Genomic DNA, 22,762 nt, shown 5'->3' with positions numbered 1-22,762 from the left:
GTTCAGGTTTATAACCAACTTAAATAATTGATGTAATAAATGCTTATCTGTTCTAATTTGGGGCTAGTTATTTTCATGTTCTTTGGACTGGAGCCCTTGCCTTTTTTGTTAATTTAATCAGACCAAGAGCAGACGATTTGCATTTCAGACCTTTTCAAGAGGGAGAGAAAAATTACCAGAGATTTCATATGAACAGGCCCTTTGTTTATGAAAAGAAACAAAGACACAAAAAACAAAGCACAATACTATTTGTTTCAATCACTTAATTTTACACTGTTTGTTGCAATGATCAAGGCATAAGTGTGATTCAGCTCTGCATAGCCCAGAGAAAGGGACATATAGACATTACATTTCCATGAGTACACCATGAATATGGAGTTTACATAGCATTGTTTCTCCCCTGTGCCTGTTAGATTGAGAAATTTTTAGAGGTCTCGCTAGCAGTACATTAAACATTTCTCTGCTGAGACTGATGAGGCTGGAGAAACTCACTGTGTGATTGTATGATAGCATACAGTAGGAAGTCTAAAGCATGATGAGGTTAAGAAGGAAAAGATGACTGACCGATGAAGCTTTATTATATGCAGTTTATAATGTTTATTCACATCTTGTAGAGGATCATTTGGGATGGATCCATTCCGAATTGAAACAGCAAAGCATAAGCAATGACCCGTTGCTATTTTTGATTCTTTTGAAAGTGAGATTTTTCCAGATTTTAATTGAATTAAATTTAAGTGAAATTTAATTGAAATTTCACTTTGGCTCTCTACTTTTGCTATGCCAGAGGTAGAGAACACAAGTAGAAACTGAGAAGAATTTGAAGACTTGTTGATTTATTTGCACTGACTTTGAATTATTACTGGAACCTTTCATCCAACCTTGACTTAATTTGTCTCCCTGGAATAAACCATAATGGTCTAAAATTCTACATTTCTTTATATTAAAACGTATGAGCTCAAATAGTATGGCTTGCATTTTCTCCTCCAAAATTATCTATACTGAGGGATTAGGTTAAAAGATAGGGACTGACCCAGTGGCTGAGGTAGATTAAATCCTGACTTCCCCTGGTTCTAGGCTTTCACATTCACTGTGATACCACCCTGGTTGTCTTTTCAGCCCATTCTAATTCCATGTCTTTGTACTTAAAAGAAAGAACTCAATGACAATGCTACTTCTGACCATCCCAATTTGAAATTCCAGCTTTGACAGTACAATGCCATCCCTCTCCAGGCATGTCTAAATCCTGGATTCGGTCATGTGTGATTAATAAATAGAGGCAACTGCGTTACAGTTCCTTAAATACAAAGATTGGACAATCATTCACTCTGCATGCAATGAAACCCTGGCAGCAATGTTATGTGTTTGACTTTGGAAATTTGTGAATGTGAACGTCAGTCACCCAACTGAAACTGGGTAGGGACAAAATGAGCATCTCTCTCTACCTTGTGGCATTATCCAAATCTATTTGCTTCACTGAAAATGATGCAATCGCAGGTCACGTTGACAGCCATCTGACCTTCAATGGTCCTTTTCTGCACCAATGCTGATCAACATCAAAGCAGCTGTGCCAAAACAAAAACAAAATCCAAGATACTAATCTGACCAGAATTCAGAATTATATCTTAAAATCAGAAAGTGTAATCAGATGGGAAGCCTAAAATACTGGTGATTTGAATCCTAGAGCTGGAAATAAAGCTTAACAGAAAACAAATGATGGTTAGCTTGCACAACTAGAAAAGGGAGCAAATGATCATTTCATAGGGATCTTTTCAGTGTACTTTTTCTTACTCTCTTATACATGATGTAAACTTCTGCTAAGGTCCTTCTGCATCTGCTATTTTCATTAACTAACCTTTCTCGCGCTCATGGTCCTTCACATTCATTCCCACTCCACGAATGGCATAGTTGATCACCATGTTGCAGTGTTTATTATCTAAGAATGTATCTAAACTCGGGGATCTTAAAGAGTAACAGGGAGAGGTAGTACCCACATTAAAGCTCCCTCTCCCAGCTGCACATTGAATGTAATATAATATCCTTCAATGTCTGACTTGTGCATAGTGCTTCGTAACAGAACATTGCTATGGTTTTAGTATGATTTCATAGATAGGGCCACTATCTATGATAGGCCTTAAGTACTGCAAGACCACTTCAAGTTCCGAGATACATTTTTGGAAGTGCTGCTGGGAACAAACCTTTTTTTCAGCGTTACCCAACTGGAGCTTTCCAGAGTGACCTGTAAAGGAAAGATTGCCTGACCTTCTCATGCTTATTTTAATCCTTTGGCTTCAGCGGTCAGTAAGCCATTGTGCTACCTCACTCGTTTTTAGAGGTATGAGATATGTGTCTCTAAAAATGAGGCCATTGTCTAGGAGGATGATCACAGTATTGGTCAGTAAGATCTTAGAGAGGTTATTTGCTGAAAGATCTTTATGGGGACCTACACTTCCTGGAGGGATCCAGTTCAACACACTGGTGAGTAACTACTCACAGGTAGGTTGGGATTAAGGGCCTTTGGGTTTAGTATGCTAAGCTAAATTTTATCAGGATAAGCTCTATTGCTACAAAGATGGCATTGAATCACACACTTAGATACATGCATAAGATAATTCTAAGTTTTATGAAAAGCAATATTACTGGTTCAAAAAGCTAAAAGTATAAAGTTTTGAGAAAGTTAAAATCAGCTTCTGTGTAGAAACAACTGAAATCTTTACATGTTCTTCACGTTTCTCTTTTTTCTCTCTTTCTCACTATTTGGTTTATTTATTTGTTTATTTATTTATTTACTCCTATATGTTGCTTCCAACTTATGTATGTTACAGACTGTCACATTTTATATTCTGAAGTTTTTCTTCAATTGTCATCAACCTGAGTTCCACACTGGGCAACAGAAGGACATTAGAGTACACTTCTTTAAATCCAAAAGAACAAGGGATATCACAGGCTGTAGGTAAACTCCACTGAGGTTGTGACACACACACAAATCCTGATGAAAAAGGTATAAATACCAAAAGAAAAAGTAAGTACTTGATGCAACATGGCACTAATTGGCTATGTTGTTCTCTTTAGTACTATCTGCATGGAAAACAAGTTAAGTTGCATAGCTCTCCAGCAGAATAATTCCAAAATGTATCCGCTGTAAGAGGATTCCACTACTGTTTTCAAAATCACTTCTCTCATAGCTCGAAGCTGTACTTGTATCCATCATCTTTCTAAGCTGTCGTTTTCTCACGTCATCATTACTTGTCTGGGTTTTCTTGTCTCTTCTGTAATTCTTCTCTGTTATAATTAATGGCAAATGTGCTACCCTACCCTTAACAATCAAAATGAGTCCATGGTTTTCAATGGAACTACTCCTAAGAGAGGGTACTTAGCCCCAGAATGAGTCATCTCCTTTCACAGCAAACAGTTGAGCAGAGTTGGAGTCCTTTTGGAATTCCACCGGAGTTCTGGTACACATAAATATCTAATGTTTCTTTCTGAGCACACTCTGCTGCACAAGGTAGACAAATATTTTCTAGATCAACAAGATTCTAGAGCCTGACTGAAAATGTCCCTTTTGTTTTCAATGAAGCAAATCTTGATAGTGCTTTTGTGTTTATTTCTCAACAAAAGAAATAAATATATAGAGGTAATCCATAATGATGTATCATATATTAGTTGAGCCTAACTTAAGCCACGGTGATTAATGTATGAGTAACTAAAAAGAATTCCATTAGAAATATGCACAAAAATAAGGGATCGGGTGGGGAGAAGAGCAAACAAAAAGGATTTTAACAATTCAGCTCAAGAACCCCAAAGTATAAAGTGCAATTCTATAAAACTGAGTTAAATGTATAATTGCATTAGCATTTTACCAAATCAAATGAAACCATGTATATAATCAAACAAATATTTTCATTTGGAACTAAACTAATAGCTAAATAACTTGATCTCATTTAATGCATAAACAAAAATTTATTTTTACGAAGAAAGAAACTCCTATTTTTGAGTTAATTTTAAAAATTCTTTATTTTTTAAAAAAATATTTTTTAAGTTTGGTTCCATTGTATCAGGTCTGGTCTTTGGCAATTACATAGATAAATGCCCACCATTTCAACTTGCTACAGCCAATAATTCATATTTCTTCCAGGGCAATCCAGGGAGCTCCTATTCCCCATTGATCTACCTGCTCAATTCTCTTTTTTTCCACTTTCCTCAATTTTGCCAAGCATTTTGGGTTTGATATTTTTCTACTCCATGACCTGCTCACATCTAAAAACCAAAATCTATGTGACTTTTGGCTTTTTGGTCATCACTTCAATTGACTAATCAGGACATGATTTCATCCAGGGCCAACTGGATTTTCTTGAAGTCCATAGTGCTTAATAATGGTTTCTAAATCGATTATTTAAATCATTTATGTTCTATCTTTTGATCTCTCTCAATGTCCAGCTTTCAGAGTTTCATATTACACCTAGAAAAGCTGTTACTTTAATTATTCTGATTTTTGTTGTCATGGAAATACCCTTGATCTTGATCTAACCTATTTTCTTCCCATGGTATCAAACTGCTTGGCTGTCCATTTTTGATTTGAGTCCCAAAAAAGTCAAAATTATCATCTACATTCACTCCATCACACCAGCTGTGAGTTCATTAGTGAACTAGTTGACATTACCTTTGTAATTTTAATCTTTAACTTTAATCCATATTGTTCGCTTTCCAGGTTTGCTTATTTAATGAGCTCATTTCAGTCTCTCTCTTTTTGTTTTTGCTTCAGCTAAGAAAGTAGACTTGTCTACACAACTTAGACATTAATGTTTCTAGCTTGAGTTGTGTTCTAGCTGACATCTCTTCCAATCTTGTCATGTTTTATAATAGATTTGTTGAACAAGTTAAATGAATATAAGAACAAAATGCATATTTGTTTCACTTCCTTCACTATTCTGAACACTATATCTCTCCCTACTCGTTTCTAAGAGTGGGTAATTTGTGTGTTCTTCTGCATCTCCCTCCGGTATACTCTCTTCCATAATATTTGTGACCGTGGAGTTGTTAGCTATTTAAATGCTGCTTCTCCAGTAGCTGTAAAGCTTTTTTCTGTATTGGGTGTTTTATCCAGTATGGCGGCTGTTTCACTGACTCTTTATTTTGTAAGTGAGTCAATTCCTGAATATGTTGTCTCTGAAAATGTTTCTGTTATCTGTAATCCTATTGGTAGAGGACTATGGTAGATATATTTGTTCACTAACTTCATGTCTATGGTGATTCTCATTCATCCAGGTCATGATTGTCCCAAAAGGGCTTTTTCAAGAGGCAACTGGATTTTCTTTGTTTTTCCTTGTAGATGTTTCACTTCTCATCCAAGAAGGTTCTTCAGTTCTGATTGAATGATGGAGAATGGAAGGATTTATATTCTTTGCAGTTATCTCATCATTAGCATTCTCTCAGAGAATCATTGAGGCCACTTGGAGGTTTACCTGTGCCCTCAGGAGTGTTTTAGCAGTTCCAAGAAGGTTCCACAACTATTTGTATTATTCAGGTGATCCTGAGGGCACAGATAAACCTCCAAGTAGCCTCAACGACTTTGAAGTATCCAAACTTTTCTAAAGTTGTATTTCCTACTAAATACAAGTTGCAGTAGAAGTTGTCAATTTTTCCACCACTACATTCGTAGAGGAGACATACATTTACATAGTAACATTGATATTAATTCTAGCAGATAATAGCCTAACATTTATAACCAAGCCATTTTGGTTATACAACTGTTGGCAAACATTAACTCTTGATTTCTTTATATGGTCTTATGCCTGAAATACAGTATTTACCATATAGTCACTTGATTTATAGTAACTAATCTGACCCATTTAAATTTAAATATGCCCAAATCATCCATTTAGTAGGCTTCATTTCTGCTTTGACCATTTCTGTTTTCCCTTGGTTCATACTTCTCACATTATATTTTTCCAAATTGTATATATCCTTGAAAGATGAGGAAGCTCCTCATTTAGTACAGTCATGCAACATCAGTGGCCAGACTCTCTTACAGTTTTGGTCTGGTCATATCATCACCTCTGGGTTCTTTCCAGTAATTATAGGGATTGCCTTCTGACGAGTTTTTCATCATCTTGTATAATTTTTCTTCACTTTTCAGCCACGTTCATATAATTGTCTTCACATTAGTACATAAGTGGCTTGTCTTCTATCAGATTTGATTTTGGAATTCATCTTTCTAAGAGGATTGGTTTTCAACTCATCTGCACAGCCCCATGTTCCCTCATGCCTGTCGTGGATTATCTTAACCACCTTATCAGCAAAGATGACTCTCCAACTCCACCAGCATTACTCTCAGATAACTTTAAAGTTACCAAGCCATCCCATCTGGTCAAGTTTCTAATTCACAGTAGGCATAACATAGCTTATCACCCTCCTAATATTAAGTTAAGATATTGTAAGTTTTCTTGGCATGTGTCCTAAGGTGTTGGATGAAATTTTTATTTTAGATTGCATCATCTGCATTTCTGGCTTCAATAAACCACTTTACTGAACTCTAAATCACAAATGCAGAGTTTAGAAAGAACAGTCAGTATTCTTTATAACATGTGCCCACAGTGATGGTGCAAATAATTTCTTAATAGAGTTTACAATTGCTCATTACTGAAAATGCACAAAAGAAATGATTCAACTGATGAGACAAGTCTCATCCAATTGTCAGTTATCCTAGTGATTATCCCTTAAAATGTTCCATTCCTTCAAAATTTTAGCTTTTGATATCCATTTCACTTCGTAAAAGCTCTTCTCTCAAACCAAAAGGGTCATGACTCATAAGCTTTGGCCCCTCTCCATCTGGTGACCTTATGATGCTCACATCTGTTGATACTTGGAAACCAAACAATTTTTAGGTTTTGAAGTGTGATCCTGACCTTAGAAGTAGCTGCCCACCTGCTTGTGTTTTTTTTTTAAGTCACACTGTTCTATTCACAAGCATTTCCACACTGTTTTATCCCCAAGCTTTCTTGGAGTAGAGGAATTATTTTTTATGTTGTGTTGTTTTGAAGCATTATGTTTCCTTAGACAGCTGTGCAACGCTTTGTGTTTTATTGCTATGCCAACTTAAGAAAACATGCAGCTACTTTAAAGCATGCAAAGGGATGGCGCATTCTCATTCTCATTTGTTTTTGGGACTCTAATTCAAAGCATGGTACAGACCTAGTATGTTAAACCTTTTGCAATTCAGCATATTTTTTAAAAAAAATCTTATATTTTGTATTTACAGAATTTGCAAGAGGTCAGAAGCAGAGGCATCGGGAGATGTATATAATTCCATGCTTTTGTGTTTTGTTTTGTTTTTCATTTTCTCTTTGCAAACACAAGCAAACAAAATACAATAGAAAGCTATAAACCTGAATTGGACATCCATGATATTTTGAAGAATTATATGAGCCAAATGTTATATAAGGAGAAAAGATAATAATATCCCTTATCAAGAAGACAATAATTGCCCTTTGTATTTTTCCTCTAGTGATATAACTCCAATTCACTAATATTAGTTTTGAAACTCAGGCCTTACTCACCAAAATCATCTGGATATAACAGGGTTTGATATTTGAACTTTTCTGGCTCTTTCAGGGTTATTTCTTATTTATTTCCTGGATTGGGCAGCCATTGTTGCTAAATCAGAAAATTGAGAACTGTGAATTAAGGAAAATGGGTACAGGCCATTGATTGTTGATTCTGATGTAATGTCTAGATTCCTTCCTTGAATTGGGAATTCAAGTGAGAATCAAGTGGAGAATAAATGTTGGGCATCATGAAATTATTTTATGAGATGTCCAGATATCTTTTTCTTAAATCATTTTTAAAAGAGGCTGAAATTTCCAGTATGAAACCTGGTTTAAGGGTTCAATTCTCTTGGCATAGTTCATATGCTGTCTTAAGAAATAAACACATAATACCTAGTTTATAAAAGTGCCATTTCATGCAATCTTTCCTCTTTTTCTGGAGGATTAAATGAATCAATTTTATTAAAAGCCATGTATTATTTATTAAATGTAATTATTTACATCCAAATATCCAAAACTCCCTTGTCTTGGCCCCTTTTATATGTTGCGATTTAACTGTTCGGTGATAAAAGTCTAGATTAAGTGGGTTTTTAAATTAATTTTTGTGAAAAATTCAAATTCTCTATGATAATTTACAAAATACTGTAAGACACGCCATTTCCTTCTAAAGAATGGCAATATATGTACAAAGATTCAAATTTTCTCAAAATCCAAGTATTACTTTTTGTTTGGAGGAAAATATTAACAAAAATGTGAATGATATAGTAAAAAAAAATGAAGCAATCTGTATTTGCAAGCAGGTAACACAGAAAACATAGGTCTGGGATTGACACAAATCACAAGAAAAATAGAATTAAAATCATCAAATTTTCACAAATTCCTCCAACCTGACATTTTGGCAATCTCACTATGAAATCTGGGGAGATTTCAGTATATGCACCTCGTGATAGTTCAATATTCTCATCTGAAATGTTACAAGATTTTGAAGATCATTACACTCTGAATTAGCAACCTCACTGAAATTTTAGTATTAAGCTTTAGTTTTACATTAAAAATGTGGTTGCTTGGATATTCCCTGGAGATGTTACAAGCTTAGTGCTGTTGCCAGTTGTCATTAGGTTTTGAATACAGTTATAGTAAAGTTAAGGAGAATCAGGGACTTGACACTATCCATTTATAACTGCTTGATCCAACAGCCTTCATTTTTTTAAAAAAAAAAACAGGTAGAAATATATATGGTTAAAGCTCACTATACTAATTTGGTAAACCACAATATAATGCCATGCCAGGCTATTCTGTCTTCCAGGTAATCGTAAAGATAAATTTAGGAGTTAAATAATTAACTCCTAAATAAGCTATAGAGTCAGTATAGCAGGTATAGACTACAGAATTGTAAAAATCAAAAGTAATTTGTCCACCAATTCTACTTACTACACAAGGTAGTAAGTAGATTCAGAGCACCCTTACCCAAAATTTTATAACGGGAATAAAAAAGGAGATCAACTTAGGAAGAAACATTATTATTACTATTTTTATTAAATGTATTTGCCACTCATCTCTCAGTTTGAGGCATCTTATTGTTATTTGTATATGTTATGCTCTTAAAATTATTTTAAGTCTCAGAAAGTGTTCAAATTATTTACTGATGAATACATTTGATTGTTACATGGTCTCTTAAAAATGAGGAGATTGGTTTTACTAATTACCCATTCTGAATCAATGAAACCACAGGCTGCATTGGACAAGTCTGAGCATTAAATTCTAGAATAAGACCAGAATATATTAGGCTCCATCAATTTCCCCTTTAGCTTAAAATTGGGTAGAGACACTTCTGTGTCTATCCAGCTATCTTTATATAATAAGCATTGGGCAACTGAGAGTTTGAATGATGCAATTATAGTGTGTCAGTTCCGCTGAAAAGGTTACTTTTACATAAAGTGATTCCTTCTTGGCCACAATGAACTATGCCATATTTCACCTATATTCTTAATATACTAATTTGCACTTTAATAAAATTTTAAAAGAGCACTTTAAATTGCTTTGAGATGGTAAAGCAAGTCGCACAGAGGAAATAAAGTCAGTTCTCTTTAAAAACATGTAGATGGAAACATGTTTACAAGCCATTTTTAATCATGTGCCATGTATGTTTGTTTTTCAATCTCATTTAATTATCCAGAGATACCCAGCATTCTCTGCTGTCATAGAAATATGAGGGGCAAGACCGGGGGTGGTGGGAGAGAAAACCATCAATCAACTTCCTGGCACATGGATTTTACTGTGAAAAAAAATCTATGTTCTGCTACCACATTTTCATTGCATGCTATGTGTGTCTGTGTAAAATGAGTGCCACTGTTTTGTATATACAGAAATGGATAATTTTGTTCAAAATTCACACTGGGGAGTGGGGGGTAAGACAGCAAAGCTAGAAATTCCTCCAATACCACAATCTGAATTATCGTGAGTGCCAGCCTCAAAAAAATGTTGTTAGTTCTAGACAGCTAGATGAGAAACAGATCATGTGGGTGCCAGCTTCCATCCTACTAGATATAATCACATTTTTAATTACAGACTTCTGCTCACAAAGTTAGGAGCCATGTTTCTAGCAAGCTAACATTCTCTTTTTTTCTGTTTTCCCCTCCATTAACATTTTTCCTTTAAACAAGAGTGCCCCGCACTTCACCAAGCTACCAGGACAAATGTGCTCCTTTCCGCCACCCCCCAATATTGTTACCACCTAGTTGTGGAACTCTATGCCAAGAGATTTCATGTCGATGAAAGCATGCTTAGTGTTTCAATAGCCTTCTGCTTATATGTTTGAAGATTCGAAACTGAATGGGGAGGTGGCCAAGGCGGCGTTGGCAAATGAAGACTGTCCCCACATAGACCACGTTATGTCGCCTGAGGAAGGTCTGCCATTTACCCGTTCTGGCACTCGAGAGAAATATGGACCTTGCTTCCTCTTATCAACCGGGGAATATCCCTGCCCGCCTGATGGAGGAATAAGAAAGGGTATGTAGATAAGGTCCGCTAGATAGTAAGATAGTTGAAGATAATGATTTATTGAACAGTATTAAGTTTGTTTGAGAATATTGGTTTCTTGCACTAAAAGTAACAGTCAGACATCTTAATCCAGTTCATCAGACAAGAAATGAGGATGGCTGAAATTTGCACTTGTGTACCCTTTGAAGATAATTCTACCTGATAAAGATGCCCAACATATTCTTTTATGACCTTAGTGGTCGTATGACTCCACTTCAGATTTCTTCCATTCTTTTTGTAATTATGGCACTGCTGGGCCAGCCTGGTGCCAACTCTTTCATCACCACCGATATTTTCAGCCCTATAGTTTTGCTGTTGGTTCCTTCTTTAACTCTTCTTTTCTGTAAGGTTTGCAGAGGCAAGAAGGAAGGTCCTTTGTGGCAAATGCAGTCCTTTGCAGTGGGAAAGTGGTCACTGAAACATCTCTTTGCCATTTCTCCTGGCAGAAGCTCTTGTCCCTAATGGGCTTCAGGATCCTAGTTTGGGAGCTACCAAGTTAAGAAAAACTCCATCATCAAGCAGGCTAGTCATCTAGTTGTGTCTCTTCCTGCTTATTCCTGAGACACGTAAAAATACTGTATTGTTGGAGTTAGTAATTAGTAGCTAATTGGACAATGCAGGCATATTCTATTATTTGCCCACCTCTGTATTTTATGATAGCTGTGGAAATTCCTAGATAAATTAAAAGGGCATAAATGCTTTAAACTTCAGAAAAATAGCTACCACCAAAGTTCTACCACCATTTTATGCTCCCATGTTCAGTTGTATTAACTGATGTTGAATTTTTGTTTTTTACCGCAGTTTATTGCTGAGCTCCCTGAATATTTCTTACCATATTGTCTGCACATATGAAAGGAAAATAAGCAAATGGTGGCATATTTAATCTAAATCCAGGAGAATTAAAATAGGAATTTCTTAAGGTCACACCTATGATAACATTAACAAGTGCATATTTGGGGGGGGGGGGGAACCCTACAGTTTCCTCATTTGTCAGCCTAGGCAAAGGGTCTGTTGTGGCCGTGGTGTTTCAAATGGGCAGTTCCCTCATATTGAACAGAATACTTAATGTGCTATATTTCAGTTAAGTAAATGTAGAGCCTTGACTTATGTTTTGGGTCACAAAAACCTTGTGAATTGTAGCTGCAGAGTATAATAACATTTCTACAGACTCTGCAAAAACTGGAATGTGGCAGAAATCAGTACATTACCAAACCTGTAGGATGCATTGCATGTTGCCAGAAAAAAAGGGGGAAGGGAAGTTAATTATACTTTCAATATTTATTAATGATAAGATATAGGAGGATCATTGTACTTCCACATGAAAGTTTTTGCTTAAGTTTACCTTTGTAGCAAAGTGTTTTATGCCTGATTCTATACTGGATACATGTTGGTCATTTTTCATTCAGCTTGAGCCCTGGTTCTTGGTTCAGTGCTTTGGGAGTTTGCTTCCAACAGGTTCCCCTTCTATGGACAATTCTCACAAAGCAACTGAAAGAATGAGGCTCCACCCAGTTGATTGAAAGTGTGGAATGATCAATGTCAGCCAGTTGTTGGCCTGTGTTGGGAGTGGGCGGGAGGGATATTATCAAGGAAGCCTTTTGCATTTCTACAGATTTTTATTCCATAGATTGCATAACAATGCCTCTGATTTGCTGAGCTGTTTGGTGCATGACTTAAAAAAACTAGCAGCGGGAAGAGGAAACCGAATGCATGCAAAAATGCTGGTAAACAAATTGAGTAGTATCTCTATAGCAACAGAACTATAAATGCTTTTGATGGGAGGGGTGGGGAGATAGAGACATTTTAAGTATCAGATAATACAATATGAAATGCCAAAGGTTCAGTGCAATTGCATGCAACACAGTGACTTGGTAGGAGGACAGTTTCTCTATGACAGATTGGGGGTTTGCATATATTTATTTCCAGCTTCTCTATATCATAGCAGGGGAAACCACTGAAACATAGGAATGTATTTTTCTTCCATCATTTCCAGCCAAGGCCACGTTGCAAGGGATACTACTCTTGGCATGTCAAAGCATGAAAGATGCTGCTGCGATCAGGCTGTACTTTACTGAGTTTGACCATTCTGTTGTTGATCCAATATTCTATGATTTTACCTTTTGGTTTTTTTTTCTTTTAAAAGAGATGATATGAGCCTTAGCAGATTAGTTTGCAAACATGGAAAAATGGTAGAAAAATCTTCCTTCAAGCCTGGAATTCTTTGAGCTTCATGAGACATTCTTGGTCTCCCATTCCATAGCGTGGATCAGTAGCAAAGAATGGTCTTCTAGATTCTAGAATTCTAATCACAATAAAGCTAATAAAAAGAAGGGAAAGAAAAGCAATGATTTCTCATTAGCTTATGTGGTGTCACTTGTAAGCAGATCCTGATGTTTGAAAGTATCATGGCTTTTGGTAGCATCTCATGGGGTTGGTGTTACTACTGGTGTTAGTAACACTTATCTCGGCCAGATCCTTCATCATATAGAGCTCAATTGACACTATTAGTTGCTTTGGTGGGCCATAACACTGCATGTTATTGGTACATAAGATGCTAAGCTGGAGGCACCACATAGTTTCTTGTGGTGGTGGCACTCCATCCTGGTATGTGCTTTTCTCAGCTAATGGTAGATCCACTGGCTTTTTGGAAGTGGGTTAGATTGTCATATAGTCCAATGCTGAAACTTGCCAATGACTAAAGAATTTTGCTTTTCTCAGGATATTGTTGAGCCATAGGAACCTTAACAAGAGTGTGAGCAAAATACAAGTAGTAGGACAAAACTTTGCATGGTGTCTCTTCTATGTTGAAAGCAATAAGATACACTGTAGAGAGGTCTGTAGCTGGCTGGCTGACTGCATGGGAAAAAAAATATTGGCGGAGAAGAAAATTGGCTGCCTCTGCATGTAGCTCTTTCTCCTTTCTCCTCCTTGCTATAAAACACCCAGCTTGGTTTGAAAAGCACAGGAGAGAAGCTCAAGTATTGATTATATTCTTTACATGCAGATCTTTGCAAAGAAAGTCCTGTCATTGCTAAATATATGCCAACAGAGGCAGTCAAAGTGACTTGACATGGAGAAAACGAGATGGACAATGATGGCTTATAAACGTCTGGGTGGAACTGTGCAGGCATAGAAGACCTCTTCTTTGGACAAATGTAATCTCCCTCCATGCAAGTTTGCAGGATGATATATGTGGTTTCAAAAAGGGAGATATGCAGGATTTCTCTATGGCCAGAATGTAACAAATGACAGATTTTTTTCCCGTTGTTGTTGTTTCATAGCATGACTTGCATGAAAAAAAGAAAACCCCTGAGATTGTACAAGTTAACTTACTTTACTATTAAAGGGGTGTTGGGGGGGGGGGAGATAAAGTAATATATTTTCCTTCAAAGCTCTTTACTTTTACATATGTTGTAGTAGAAAACTGTAAAAGATATTCTAAAGCCTTTGCAATGGATTGTTTATTTGTATATCTGATCACAAGGGTGGATGGTTTAAAAGTGCAATTGGCAGTCACATTGACCATGCCTTCATAAATTAATCACGCAGAACATGAAAATCAAGAACTTTTCATCCAACTAGACTTGTGTAAAATGTACAAACAATCTTCTTTTCTTGTCTGTTTTTGTTGGCATGCTTGTGAAATCTGGGACCAGTTTTTGATCCTGATGGAAACAGCTGGTCTAAACTAATTTTCCAGCTCTGTACTTTATTGGTGTATAGATCCACTGTGAAGACCCTTTATGACAAATTGTTTATATTAAGTGATCAGTAAAGAATTCAACCAAAAAAGGAACCAACATTGTTTTTTTTTTAAAGCAACAACAGCAACACCTGGGGATTTACAATATACAAATCAGGAAACTACTTCGATATAAACTTATCTCAGAGTTTCAAGAAACAACAAAATGGCATTGTATCCAAGTTAGAATTCTGAAGAAAATGCATGCACAATGCTATGCAAAATAATTCTAGCATGAAACAAATTTTGTATAATGGTTTCAATGCCTGCTTTATAATGTAAATCAGAATTCCTTTCTGAAATGTTCAGAACTTCCCAAAGAAATGCTTTTGAAATTGTAAATAAATACCATACAAAGATTCCCAATGGAATTATCAAAGAGAAAAGGCTTGCTTTGCTTATAAGATGGTAAACTGGAAGGAATTCACCTCCCAAATCCTTGATACAACTCATGTCTTCAGTCTTCACAACACTAATAAATATTTCCATAATTGAATAGATAAAATCTAGAGAGTTTGGTAGATTTCATTCTATTCCTCCTTTCTCCAATAATAATAAAAGTTTGGCTTTATAGTTGATAATGTGAATTCAGTTTTTCTTACTACCGTGATTCTCTTAACAGTACTTGATAGTACTTAGAAAGATGTAGAATTAGATACCTTTTAATCATACTAAATGACATCTTAAATTATCTAACATTAAAGGTAGTTGTAGAGGTTTGAATCATACCATTTTATTTCAGATTGAAAGAGAACGTTTAGAATTTTTGACATAAATTTGATTGTAGCTAAAACACTGAAGCAAAGCTTTACAGGTTTATCACATCATAAGACCTAACTAATTCCTAGGAAGAAGGTAAGGCTGATGATGATGATGATGAAGCTCAGGAATGAAGTATTTCATAGAATAAACATAAGAAGACAAACACAAGACAGTAGCAATAAGAGTTACATAAATATAGAAGCTTTACCTTTCCTCATCCCACTTTCAAAATTCTTTCAATTCCTTAAAACAAAAATGGCAGGAAAAAATTCCAAAAGGATATATCTTTCTTATCCTTGAATGTTTAGATCAGTTTATTTAATAAGAAAAATGAGGTATCTAATGTAATAATCAGTATATGCAAACCACATTTCTAAATAGTCTTTTAATTAACTATGAAACATGTATTCATATATGGGAATGTATATATATGTTCTTCAGAATATTGTATAAACTGATAACAGCATGGATATTTCAGAATCAGGATTTAATCTATTTATTTACTATCATAAAAACTCACATGGGCCTTTGTTTTTGTGTTAGTTTCCCAATCATCAGTATATAGTATATAGTTTCCCAATCATCAGTATATAGTATCAGACCACATGAGAATCTGTATAAATCTTAAGTTTCCAGAACAATAATTATTTTGTGATGTAAACCTAAAAGGAAATTGCTTGAATATAGAATCACCACATGAACCACATGTCCAGCGAATAACTGAACCAATTAATTTTTTCACTAAATGACAAAGATGTCAAATAAACATAAAATCTTATGAAAATTATCATAATCTGACATGAGTTTTAAATGTGACATAAATGCCAAATTGGATGTCTGTTGTTTTTTTCACATACTGGAAATCTCTTGAGTATTTGCCTTTTAACACTTGTTACAGCTAGTTATTATAGCCTTACTATTTTTCAAAGAACCTGACTTTCGTGGCAAAGAATTCAACACATTCCACTGCTAAAATTTGCCTGGGCTGGTTGTCTAATAAAAGTCCCATTTGAAAGCGAAGCTTTAAAGGAAGCAAACTTGTGCTACATAGGACAGCAAAGTAGAAAGAAAAACACAAGGCAGTGGCGAGAAGAGTTACATGAATATACAAGAAGCTTTCCTCGTCCCACTTCCAAAATTATTTCCATTCCTCGAAACAAAAAAGGCAGGAAAAAAAATCCAAAAGAACATAACTTTCTTATCTTTGAATGTTTAGGTTAACATATTTAATCTCCTTGAGGAGTAGCAGAGGCTGTTTCCAGAGGCAATCTGTGGAGCTGCAGAGCTCTAAAGCTTTCTTACTCTTTATGTGTGTCCTCATAAGGGTTTCCAAAACTACATCAGCCCTGAAACAGGGACAGAAAATGGTATCTGCAATCAATGGGATGGAGAAGCAGTTAAGTTTGAGCATAGAGGGCTGGTGAATGCCTTTCCCATTTTCCTTGGTATCGTTTTAACCCCGCTTTGTTGTTGGAGGTGGCAAAAAATTCTAGTGCTGCTGTTGATGTTTATGGTTGCACATTTTTCAATCTCTCTGAATCTCACACGGGGACAAAGACTCAGGGAGATTTTTCCCCTGCTCTATTCTCTGGGGATTCAATGAAAGTGGGAGGTGGAAAACTGCTGACGATATGATTGGATATGGAAGATAGCATCTTTCATAGGCTCCCTGGCTACCTGGCAACTGAGTATGTATTAGAAAATCACATTACACCAATGGCATTTGGCTGAAACTTTCATTGGGAAGTAATTTCCAAAATAATTCCCAACTATGTTCTTTTTTATCAAATGTGGTGATACCAGAGATGTTTTATCGCATATCTCTAGTTTTGACAGATGTGCCAAACTATAATGTTATACCCATTTAAAGGGAACTACTTTTATTTAGCATTAGTTCAGATTGCTATTTTTTTACCAGAGAGTGGTTTACTGCAGAGTCATAGATATTCCATATTTCATTTTCCTATTATTACTATAAAACTCATTTTATTTTGAGAAGCATATGAGTCCTGTGTGAGTTTTGTCCAATGCAGAGCCATAGACTTTTGATTTTTTTTATAATAATAATGTTTACTGAAGTTTAAAAATGCAAAGATAAAAAACTAATAACAATTCAGAAAAATACAAAAAAAGAAAAAGCAAAAAGTGCAGAAGGAGAAAAGGAGGGATGAAAAGAAAGAAAAATATAAAAAGGATAGATAGATGATAGATAGACAGACAGATAGATAGATAGATAATACAGATAGATATAGATATATATTCTCAACTATTATATACATATATATATGTATGTATGTATATGTATACATATATACGTATGTTATTCAGCTTTGTTCGGGTATTTTCCCACGTCATTATAGTTGTGCTTTTAAAGTTGTAGCAACGTTTCGGCAGAATCTCATCTGCCATCATCAGGCTTCTGTATTGTGTTCGTCTGACTATTATTAGATAGATAGATGATAGATAGATAGATAGATAGATAGATAGATAGATAGATAGATAGATAGATAGAGACAGACGGACAGACAGACAGACAGGTAGTCCTCAACTTACAACCACAATTGAGGCCAACATTTCTGTTGCTAAGTGGCAGAGTTTAGTGAATTTTGCCTCATGCTACGAACTTTCTTGCCATGTTCATTAAATGAATCACTGCAATTGTTAAGTTAGTAAAAGTTGTTAAATGGATCTGGCTTTCCCATTGATTTTGCTTGTCAGAAGGTCACAAAAGGTGATCATGTAATCATATGACCAGGGGGATGCTGCAACAGTTGTAAGTGTGAAAAACGGTCATAACAAGTCACTTTTTTCAGTGCCGTTGTAACTTTGAATGGTCACTAGATGCATGGTTGTAAATGAAGTGCCACCTGTAAACAAAAATAAAATTCAATCCCACTCACAAACACGCACAACTTTCAAGCCCCAAATAGTCTTCCCCAGAAATTCCCTCACACCCTCCCCAGTGCCACCTCCCAAGGATTCAATGTGCTATTCAAGGAAAACCCCATGCCAGTCCACAGGGCAAAATCAAATCCACAAGACGAAGACAAGTCCAGAATTCAAGAGGCATGAGCCAAAGTTCGAGGTACAGAATCGAAATCTGGTAGTGATGGCAAGAATCACTGCGGCTGAAGAACACAGAGCAAGGACACCGACGAGTTGTTTCTAGCATCGTTTCACTCCAAGCTCTGAGCTAAATAGCTGGTCCTTGGTGCTGTCCATCAAGAGGGGCAAGGATGCCGACTCACAAATAGCCTAGCTGAACTTTGTTGTGCCTGCCTCCTCTCTACCAGATGCACTCTGCAATTGGGAAGGGTAGGCAGATGTTCCTCATCTCCTGAAGATTCTGGTTTTCCTGCTGCAGCTGGGCCTCTCCTGTCCATTGCTCAGCTGGTCACTCGTCCGGTCGCTCCTCCTGTGACTGCTCTGTTGTGCTTGGTCTTGCAACTCCTGGCAGCCTCCAGCAACCTCCAGATGTTCCTCCATACCTGCTCCTGATGTCATTGGGCCCAGCTCTTTCTCATCTGAACTAGCATCTGGAGAAAATATAATGCTAATAATTTTATAAGTGTGTGTGTGTGTGTGTGTGTGTAGGAATATACAGGAAACACAATGTTGCCAGCCAATCAAGACAAAAAAAAGCCACAAAACAGACAGAAAACATTAGAAACACCAATCAAGCAGAACCCAGCAAATTCCAAAACTAATAAACACAGATCAAGACTCCCAACCAATCAGGATGAAGAAAAAACTATTCTGGCACAGCAGTAGGCTAGCCCCAAATTTAAAACTGAAATGGCTGTGAAAGTCTGACCCACAGACGAACCCAATACACAAGCCTGATGATGGCAGATGAGATTCTGCTGAAACGTTGCTACAACTTTAAAAGCACAACTATAATGACGTGGGAAAATACCCGAACAAAGCTGAATATCATTCATATATATATATATATATATATATATATATACACACCATGATCCAATAAGTCAACTGTATAAATCGTTTTATTTTTTAAAAAAATCTTAATGTTTATTCCTTTTAAATAGTGTCACAGAAACTGGTTTCTTTTCATCTTCTACCTTTTCTCAGGAATACCCCCATAGATATAATACATCTCTTTTGTAAGTCTAACATAAGAAGGTTGCCCACATCACTCTTTTGAATTTTTTTCTGATAATTGACATCTCTTGTAGATCCCAAACTGCTGAAAAGATGGTGGTTCTACCCTACTTCCCCCATCCATTTTACCACTTTACCAGTTCTAATCTTTCCTCTATTTGGCTCTTTTTTATAAAATTGTATCTCTAGTCATTCAATCCTTTCCCGGAGATTTTTCACAGTCTGCAGTTTGCAATAAAGCAGGTGGGCCAGACTTTCTGTCCACAGTACAAACAGTATGGCAACTAAGCTGTGCACCCTTTGAAAATAAAAATCTTTGAACCTTGCAGGAGGAGAGGACTTCCCTGTTACTCATTAAAGCAGCCTGTTTCTCCCCCCCAGCCCCGGGTTTTAGATGGGTCTGAAAAATAATGTCGCTTCTTAAAGATATATTTGAACAAATGCTAATCAGTGCTAATTCCAGACCTAACTTGACCTCAGGATCTTATTTGAAGTTTTCTAGTTGCCCCTAACCTACAGTATTCTTTTTTCTGGCCCCACTGGCAGGATATAACATCTGGCCAAGCAGTTTATCTGCCTGAAAAGAATTGGCTTTTCTGCATTTCTTTACTGCCATCTAGTGATTTTTTTCTCCTGCAGACCGGATCTGATAACCCTAAATAGTAATCATGCTTTCCAGTTTTGTACCTGGGAAACTCCCAGTTGTGGACCTCCATGTCTGATAATATAGAAAGAAGTGGTTTTTTTTATTGCATCTTAGGGCTGAAATTTATGAATTCCTTTTCATTATTACTTAAGTTAGAAACAAATGGAGGGTGGGAAGAGCAATAAATTGTATTTCTGTAGTCAACCATACGGTTAAACTGCTTAGATGCCATATTGGTCACTTAGATGTAAATAGCCACGTTTCTGTAGTCACCCAGGAATTTTGTAATATTTAAATTGGATGTATCTAAAACTTGGCAATAGCTTGTGTTTAACTTTTTTGCTTTCTGTTCTTTCTATTGTTTTCCTGGAAGAAATAAAAATAGACAAAAATTATTTTAGTGCTAAAAGTCAGGCATGAGAATGCTTCAATGTAATCATTGGATTGGATGGAAATGAACGTCATGCATACTGTACAAATGTTAGGCAGATTCCCAATAAAAATACAGATGAAATCCATACTAAAATGCATCTAAATTAACATTGCCATCATCTCACTTTAACATTTTAATCAAAACTCAGTTCTGCTGCTTAAAGATTCTAGACCCAAAATATACAGCAATAGGACAAAAAAGTGTGCCAGTGAGACCTCTTCCCCAATTTCTCTGAATTTCTCACCCATCATGAAATCTAAAGACCCCTTACGCCCCCAGTGATTCACTTTGGATAACATCCATAATTTCCAATATTACAGCAGAAGGGAGAAACCGTGACTCACTTGGCTTCCAGCTTGTCCTTCTCTGATTAACTTCAGGACAGGCTCCAAAATCAACCAATGAAGAATTCTGTAGTGAGGGGTTTTGGAGGGGAGATGGAGGGCAATCAGGAGGCTTCTTTTGGGATTCACAATAGGTTGCAGCAGGAAAGGAACTTCCTAGGGGGTGTAAAATCTAAGCTACCAAATTTCTGTTGATCAGCACCATCTTGATACGCTGGAATGTCACAGCAACCTTCTACAGATTCTTCAGAAAGGGGCTCCTAACAACTCTTCTCTTTTTAAAGGAAAAAGGTGTATCCAAGCAGAGTAAAACCTAGTAAGATTTAATTCAACATCCAATTCTATGGAATCAGGTAGCATTGCTATAATGTTGCAAATAAAACTAACAAACCTGTTGTGGCATTTTAAAGATTAACAAGGTTGTTTTTTCTTTTTGATTCTGCAATGGGCCACAGGCCACAGGCCATTGCAGGTAGATTCCTTCTACCTTTAGCAGGCCAAAGATAATATTTGGCTATTGTCTGTTTTTGTTTTGGCAAAGATATTTTATTTGTGATGGAAGCAGCAGCTGAAAAATAAGGGAAATCAAAGCAAAAGCTATCTCCATCTAGACACCCCATAAAACAAATGGGTTCAATGACATAATACCATTCATGTTCTCCAATAAATTTTTGCCTAAATATCTGCCAGAGTCTCTCATTGGAGTGCATGCCTATTTTAATTTGAGGCTAGAAAATATTTTCTGAAAGTTACATAAAAGGACATAGTAAAAAAAACTATTTCTGCTTTATTGTAAGGCTACATTAACAGAACGTTGCAAATGTCAAGGTACAAAGATACAAACTTCCTGCCACTTTTACCTGCTTCTCCCTTAAAGCAGATCTTTCCCGAGTTTCTTTATCTGACCGTTAAGCCACTAGGAGTTTCTGCCTCTCTTGTGTAATTGTTTCCTAGGTAATTGTTTTGTGGTGTAATTGTTTCTCTTCCCCTCATTTTCCAAGTCATCTACACACATATTTCATTACATACAAATGCAATTTGCCTTATGTAAATAGACACCATGAATGAGAAAATAAGACTTGGTAGCTCTTATTCTTAGCATCAGGGTTGGACAAATCATCGGGCTTCCCTTTACTATTTATTAGAAACAGCAACATTGATGTTTGCTAAACGTTGGTTATGCTGCATTACAGGTAGTCCTCAACTTATGATCCATTGCTTAGTGATGATTCAAAGTTATGACAGGCTTCTCCTACTATACTTATGAACTGGCTCCAAAGTTCCAACATCTACACACACACACACACACAGTCACATTGCTGCATATTGGGCAGTCAGCAACTGGTCCATATTCACAGGTCCTCATTTTATGCTGTATGGGACCTCATTTTTTTGTTTTTGTCAAAAACTGGCATTTACAAGCAAACAATTGGTTCACTTGACAACTGTTTCACTTAACAACCACTGTCCAAAAACAGGTCATAAAATTGGGTCAGCCACATGGATAACTTTATGACTGTCACAACTTACAACTGTAATGGACAGGCACTATTACAGTCATAAGTGGAACATAAACAGACCTATCTGTATATCCTTGTTTATCTGAAGGACGAAAATGCATATGCTAGAATCTTCTGTTTCTTTTAGTGATGGAACTTACTTTAAACAATAGCTTTTGATCAACCCCATTTTTTACTACCAGAAGTTTGTTCTAGTATTTAACAGAATACAGAATCCAACAGAAACTTGTCTAGAAAACAGATGAAGGAACATGCAATATAGAAACACAACAGGGTTGTGGTAACTCCCAGAATCCCTGAGCCATGTTGGCAGGTCCACAGGTCATAAAAGGGCCATAGTTCCCCACTTCTGCTTTATGTGAACAGTCCTAATTCAGCTGCATTTAATAATTTCTGTGATGACCCGGAGTGTGGCACAAAAGCAACAAAGTAGGTAAAGTCCCTTTAATACCTCCCACTTGGCCCCCAATGTCTTCGGCTGGAGAAAAAAACTCTCCCAAGAACAGTCTTTAAAGGGAATAAATTCAGTCCAGACCCAAAATACATTTAAATTATAAATAAAAACCAACACAAACCATGCTGCAGCAATTTATGAGACGGGCAGGCTAAGGAA

At 36.3% G+C, this 22,762-nt stretch overlaps 1 protein-coding gene across 3 annotated transcripts in view; it reads left to right on the top strand.

The window, feature by feature from the left end:
- KCNC1 (potassium voltage-gated channel subfamily C member 1) overlaps window positions 1-22,762 on the top strand; it is a 160,772-nt gene that overhangs the window by 115,908 nt on the left and 22,102 nt on the right. The window contains exons 3-5 of one of the 3 annotated variants that reach the window (XM_026706745.2): window positions 10,362-10,550; window positions 13,585-15,626; window positions 15,657-15,871. The exons of 1 other annotated variant lie outside the window; for it this stretch is intronic. In XM_026706745.2, coding sequence (XP_026562530.2) covers window positions 10,362-10,550; window positions 13,585-13,649 — 254 coding nt within the window. In that variant the 3' untranslated portion in view covers window positions 13,650-15,626; window positions 15,657-15,871. Of the gene's footprint in view, window positions 1-10,361; window positions 10,551-13,584; window positions 15,627-15,656; window positions 15,872-22,762 lie in introns of those variants that run through there. One more of the 3 variants, XM_087920465.1, reaches the window with a different exon arrangement.

This window comes from Pseudonaja textilis, chromosome 1 (genome assembly GCF_049901715.1).
Source record: "Pseudonaja textilis isolate UNSWEBS1 chromosome 1, rPseTex1.2, whole genome shotgun sequence".
NCBI lineage: Eukaryota > Metazoa > Chordata > Lepidosauria > Squamata > Elapidae > Pseudonaja > Pseudonaja textilis.
Note: the sequence above shows the minus strand (reverse complement) of the source record. Positions and strands in the feature narration are given on the sequence as shown.